The sequence below is a fragment of the Conger conger genome, chromosome 5 (assembly GCF_963514075.1).
Source record: "Conger conger chromosome 5, fConCon1.1, whole genome shotgun sequence".
In the NCBI taxonomy this organism is placed as follows: domain Eukaryota; kingdom Metazoa; phylum Chordata; class Actinopteri; order Anguilliformes; family Congridae; genus Conger; species Conger conger.
In genome coordinates, this window is record NC_083764.1 from 64,871,815 (window position 1) to 64,878,481 (window position 6,667).

The 6,667-nt window shown below is 47.0% G+C and overlaps 1 protein-coding gene across 1 annotated transcript in view; it reads right to left on the minus strand.

The window, feature by feature from the left end:
- Positions 1-4,226, minus strand: part of sirt6 (sirtuin 6) — a 16,742-nt gene extending 12,516 nt beyond the window's left edge. The window contains exons 1-2 of the mRNA XM_061242938.1: positions 3,990-4,226; positions 2,484-2,611 (exon numbers count right to left, since the gene is read on the minus strand). Of these exons, the coding sequence (XP_061098922.1) occupies positions 2,484-2,611; positions 3,990-4,055 (194 nt within the window). The 5' untranslated portion in view covers positions 4,056-4,226. The remainder of the gene's footprint in view (positions 1-2,483; positions 2,612-3,989) is intronic.
- Between the last annotated feature and the right edge of the window lie 2,441 nt (positions 4,227-6,667).

A 6,667-nucleotide genomic window follows, 5' to 3' on the forward strand; every position in this document is an offset into this window, starting at 1 on the left:
AACAGACTAATAACACGTTTCCCCCCCAGGGGCCGAAAGCAGTGGAAAGCAAGATGAAGTCTAAGATCTCAGATTCCCGCTCGAGTTGAGAGTTACCTGAGAGTAACCCGAGGCAGACCGTGGAAGCTTCCGGAAGCATCGCAGCAAAGCATTCTGGGCCACGGCAGTTCACCAGCCGGAGAGAGCCAATGGCAGGCGAAATACAGGGCGTCTGTTCTCGTTGTATTTCAATCTCGTGCACTTTTATCTACTCCTCACTCCACCCATCTCGAGAGGCGAGGAACAGGAATGAAGACGGGGGAAATCGAGAAAACGTAAAACTAGGCAAACGTCCTCGCTCCATCAAGCGTCAGTTCGAAGCCACGTCAGTTACAGACATGGCAGATCAATTATTTATGTCAGGCTTTCCGGAAAAAAATACTTTCGCAAAAGGACGCGCTCACGTTTCCTTGCTCAAAAGAAAGATTGAGAGTTCCTAACTTTTACTTCTAGCTCCTAGAAGGAACACTGAGGAGGAAAGAGGAGAGAAGCGATTGGAATGAGGCCGATGTCTCTCCTCTCTGCGTCCGTTCAAACAGAGACACTGACGATCCCAGACGCCACTCTGCGGCCCCCTAGTGGTGAAACACTGCCATGAAGAGCACATCAGACCCCGTGGTTTAAGGATGGATCGGAAACTCCCGCTTCAAAGGCCACTTGCAATAGTAGCAACAAAGTTTTTTTTTATCAATTGAACCGACGAGGTCTTTCAAAACTATCGTTCAATGTCTCCCCCTAGTGGTGGAAACGAGTCGCCACAACGCATTTATTCGACACCTTCCACCCCCACAGGTAATTTCTCACACAGGTTAAAATACATAAAAACCCAACTGCATTATGCAATATGTAATATTATATATATTCTATACTGCCGCCGGCTGGCTTCCCTCCATTGCTGCGATCGCCCAGGAAAGCCAGTAATCTGCAGTTTCACAGAAAGGCCCTCAGACAGTCTGGGGGGGGGGGGGGGGGGGTCCACTATCTTTCAGGACATTCCAACCCCTTAAATGTTCCGACTATGAGCTTGGAGTTAGGAACTCCCAATCTTTCCTCTGATCCTTCCTTTCCTTCCTGAGTCTGACTTATGACCGACCTGTGGATCCACCTCTCCCCATCTGCCACGTCTGTAACTGACCTGTGGATCCACCTCTCCCCATCTGCCACGTCTGTAACTGACCTGTGGATCCACCTCTCCCCATCTGCCACGGTCTGTAACTGACCTGTGGATCCACCTCTCCCCATCTGCCACGTCTGTAACTGACCTGTGGATCCACCTCTCCCCATCTGCTATGTCTGTAACTGACCTGTGGATCCACCTCTCCCCGTCTGCCACGTCTGTAACTGACCTGTGGATCCACCTCTCCCCATCTGCCATGTCTGTAACTGACCTGTGGATCCACCTCTCCCCGTCTGCCACGTCTGTAACTGACCTGTGGATCCACCTCTCCCCATCATGTCTGTAACTGACCTGTGGATCCACCTCTCCCCATCATGTCTGTAACTGACCTGTGGATGCACCTCTCCCCATCTGCCATGTCTGTAACTGACCTGTGGATCCACCTCTCCCCATCATGTCTGTAACAGACCTGTGGATCCACCTCTCCCCATCATGTCTGTAACTGACCTGTGGATCCACCTCTCCCCATCTGCCATGTCTGTAACTGACCTGTGGATCCACCTCTCCCCATCATGTCTGTAACAGACCTGTGGATCCACCTCTCCCCATCATGTCTGTAACTGACCTGTGGATCCACCTCTCCCCATCTGCCATGTCTGTAACTGACCTGTGGATCCACCTCTCCCCATCATGTCTGTAACTGACCTGTGGATCCACCTCTCCCCATCATGTCTGTAACTGACCTGTGGGTCCACCTCTCCCCATCATGTCTGTAACTGACCTGTGGATCCACCTCTCCCCATCTGCCATGTCTGTAACTGACCTGTGGATCCACCTCTCCCCATCATGTCTGTAACTGACCTGTGGATCCACCTCTCCCCATCATGTCTGTAACTGACCTGTGGATCCACCTCTCCCCATCATGTCTGTAACTGACCTGTGGGTCCACCTCTCCCCATCCAAACTGACGTTTGAAGGAGTGAGGGCGTTCCATTTGCCGAATTCACGTTCTCTAGATTTCTCCCGTCTTCTCCCCTCTCTAGCCTCTCCTGGTGGGAGGGGATGGGACAGGAGGGGCAGGGCAGGGGTGTCCAGTACCGAAAAGGGACGGGTGCATGTTTTTGCCCATCACTATGACACCTCATTCTATTTATCAAATGGTAAATGGCAGGCATTTATATAGCGCCTTTATCCAAAGCGCTGCACGATTGATGCTTCTCCATTCACCCATTCATACACACACTCACACACCAACAGCGATTGGCTGCCATGCAAGGCACCAACCAGCTTGTCAGGAGCAAAAGACACCTGGGGGGGGGGGGTTTACCTAAAATCTGGGATCCCAGCAGAGGTGCTAATCCCAGCGCCCGTGTGGGCCACCATGTACCGGGACTCCTTCACCATCTGAGCCAAGATGGCCACCTTCCTTTGCAGCTCCTCTGGGGAGTCAAATGACTGGGGAGAAACACACACACATGCGCGCACAAACACACACACACACAAACATGGAAACACACACACACATACACACACACACACGAACATGGAAACACACACACACACACACACACGCACACACACACAGACACACACACGCACACACACACACACAAGCACACACACACACACACACACACACACAAAAACACACACACACACAAACATGGAAAAACACACACACACACGAACATGGAAACACACACACACACGAACATGGAAACACACACACACGCACGCACACACACACGAACATGGAAACACACACACACACACACACGATCATGGAAACACACACACGCACACACACACACACACACACACAAACATGGAAACACACACACACACACACACGAACATGGAAACACACTCACACACACACACACACACACACACACACACACACACGCACAAACGCTTAACTTGTTTATAGTGCAGAGCAGGGGTGTCAAACTGAATTCCCAGGGGACCGCAGTGTCTGCCGGTTTTTGTGGTTGCCTTTCAATCAGCTGTCAATTAAGGCCTTGAGAACAAGGTGTGTGGATTCTTTAGCCAATTAAAAACATAAATGAACCACAGGTGCCGGGAACAACCAGAAAACCAGCAGACACTGCGGCCCTCCACGACTGGAGTTTTGACACCTGTGGTGTAGAGGGACGGAAATTCGACCGCTCCACGGAAGGGTTAGGACACTAAACATAAGGGTAGCAGGTGACACAAAACACAACTTTCTGAACTTGGACCTAATCGAAAGTTCACCAGAGCAACATTTTTTTTAATTTTTTTTTTATGCACGCTTTTGACGTTTTTGCCATTTCTTGTGGCGGTCAGGTTTAGCCAGAACTGGAAAATGCATTCTGAAAGACACCATTGGACTTGTAACACGGAGTATTAACATTCTTCAGTAACTACATCAAAACATCAGTTAGATTATCTAACTCGAGCTAGTTGCATGTCAGGCTCGTAAAACGTCTACCCAGAATCAATGAGCCCACCAGCTAGCAAACTTATATTTTCTTAGAACACCAAGTCGTTAGCTAGTAAACCAAAACAATAGTGTCGATAGCTAACCTAGCTAGCTAACGTTAGCTACCTCATATTTTGCAAATTTATAAACGTATTGAAATTTCTCATGTTATAATTTAGAAATGCATAATAATGCAAGATATTACATGCAAGTGACTATTTTATCAGCAGCATGTTGCATCACTGGGTTCCACACACAAACCTGCACGGCTAGCCTAGCTAATTGCACGAATACTGGATCGGATTTAAGAGAATCCGATTGCCTACTTCAGGAAAGTCCGAGGCTGCGGCCTATTCTGGTGCTTCTTACCTCCGGAAGCCCACACACGCCTTTGTGTGCGTAAGGCGACAGCCCCGCTGCGTAGTTAACCGACATCGCCGTAATGTTCCTGAAAAATTGACTTTTTTATTTTATTTCTGCCACTACTGATCTTGTTTTATTGTTGAAAGCTAGCGAGTGAACATCCATACATCGCTCATGTGGCGTTAGTACTACAGTGACCGGATCCGGCTACTAAACAGATTTGTGCAGACGGCGAACGTCACTGTCTACGCATTGAGTGTGAAGCCGGACTTTTCCAATAGGAAAATGCTTTTTCTGCGCAGATACACGATCGCATCCAGGTGAATGAAAGCTCGGTCAATATATCAGCATACATTTATTCAGTAAAAAAAACAAAACGTTTTTGCTCATTGACTGTACAGATAAATCTACTGTAGTTAACCTAGTCCTCGGTCATCGAAGCTGTGAGTCTTTCTTTGAAAGACAAATTAATTGTATGTCTGTGAGTACAGTAAACCGCAATTCAGTGGCGTCCAGTGGGTCTGGTCCGAATATTCGTACTTGTACATTTGTAGCAGCAGCTCATGCAGTACGTAGCCACACCACAAGGGGGCAGTGAGAGAGAGAAAAAGAGAGAACTGGTTCAGTTGACTCGCCACCCCCAAATCACCGTAAATTAATTTAAGAGTTAACCAAATTAAAGCACAACTCAAACATAACTATTGGGACACACAAACACAAGCACGAAGCACACAAAGCAGTGCAGACTATCTGACCACGGTGACTGACAAAAAACTCAGAACTACCTTGATGAAGTACAGTCAGAAACGAGAAATTGGTAAGAGATACCCTCCATTTAAGAACCTAAAAGACCTCGAAAAACCCCCATCCTTTTAGGATGATAGATCAGAGATACCCTCCATTTAAGAACCCAAAAGTCCTCCAAAAAACCCCATCCTTTTAGGATGATAGATCAGAGATACCCTCCATTTAAGAACCTAAAAGACCTCCAAAACCCTGCATCCTCTCCGGATCGTAAGTGCCGGAAATGGCAGCACAACACAGAGCTGCCTCATACTCTTACGGACAGAGACATGGATCACCTGATCTCTAAACATAGCTGTCTATACACCACATTTATCTATTTTTATTTCATTCACTTCATTATATATGATTATATGATTATAATCATTACTATTGATTTTTTTAAAATTGTATCGATTATTATTTTCCATTAATATTTCTAAATCCCCAAATCAAAGAAAAGTTATTGTTTTCATAGTTACTGTTCATCATTTGATTCTTTAGTATTGTATTTGCATGTGTGTGTGTGTAGGTGCGTGTGCATGTGTGTGTGCATGTGTGCATGCCTGCGTGTGTGCATACATGCTTTTGTGCGTGCGTGTGTATATTTACATGAGAGAGTGAAAGAGGGAGAGAGGGCTTAGAGGACATTGTGCTTCTGCGAGACCGTATTCATTAGGCGATGCAACATACAGGCAAACACAGTTGCATGAAGTCTGTGACTGTGACATCATCACACGGAACCCCGCTGTTGTTGCCGGGCGGGAGAGTTGCCTCCAGATTGCAGGGGGTGTTGCGCTATGAAATCCAGACACAACTCCGTTTAGGGAAACAAAAAAAAAATTGCATTCAAGTTGCGTCGTCCAAATCCTCAGCCCTACGAGTCTTAACGAGTGCGGTCTGTGTGCAAAACTTTCTGTCCACGTTTGAGCATTCCACAAATATTTGCTGAAGTGACAATGTGCAGACTCTGTGCAGTAATATAGCACCAGAAACTCTGGCCACCGACTGGACCCCTCTGGATCCCTCTGGATCCCTCTGGATCCCTCTGGACCCCTCTGGACCCCTCTGGACCCCTCTGGATCCCCCTGGATCCCTCTGGACCCCTCTGGACCCCTCTGGACCCCTCTGGATCCCTCTGGACCCCTCTGGATCCCCCTGCAGTTAGATGCTCAGAGGACAGACGTGAGGTAGGAGTGTTGGAATGAGAAAATGCAGGAATCACACATGCATACAATAGCCTCCCTCTGTGTGCAAGCGACTGGCTGGAAAAGCAAACTTACCATCTGGAGGCAAAGTCAGCTTCAGAGTTCAGCTGGTCTACGTCTCCGTGTTTGATGGTTATGCTATGAAATGTATGCTACTGTGTGCGTGTGCTTGCATGCGTATGTGTTTTTGGGAAATTGAATGTATGTGTAATAATAATAGTAGTAATAATAGTAGTAATAACAATTCTTTACATACACTCACTGAGCACTTTATTATTCATGCGATTCATTATCTAATCAGTCAATCGTGTGGCAGCAGTGCAATGCATACAATCATATAGATATGGGTCAGGAGCTTCAGTTAATGTTCACATCAACCATCAGAATGGGGAAAAAAATTAATCTCAGTGCTTTCAAACCTGGAATGATTGTTGGTGCTGATCTCCTGGGATTTTCACACACAACAGTCTCTAGAGTTTGCAGAGAATGGTGTGAAAAATAAAAAACACCAACAAATCACCAACAAATCACCAAAAACACAGAATCCCCATCACTGCATCAGGGCATTGGGGTTTGCCCCCTACTGGCCTAACAACTGGTCACTATGCCAACCAACCTCTCTTTAGCCGTCTCCCCAGCTGAAACTAAGACTCCTTCCTATACAGCACTGCACATTACCCACAATGCACTTTA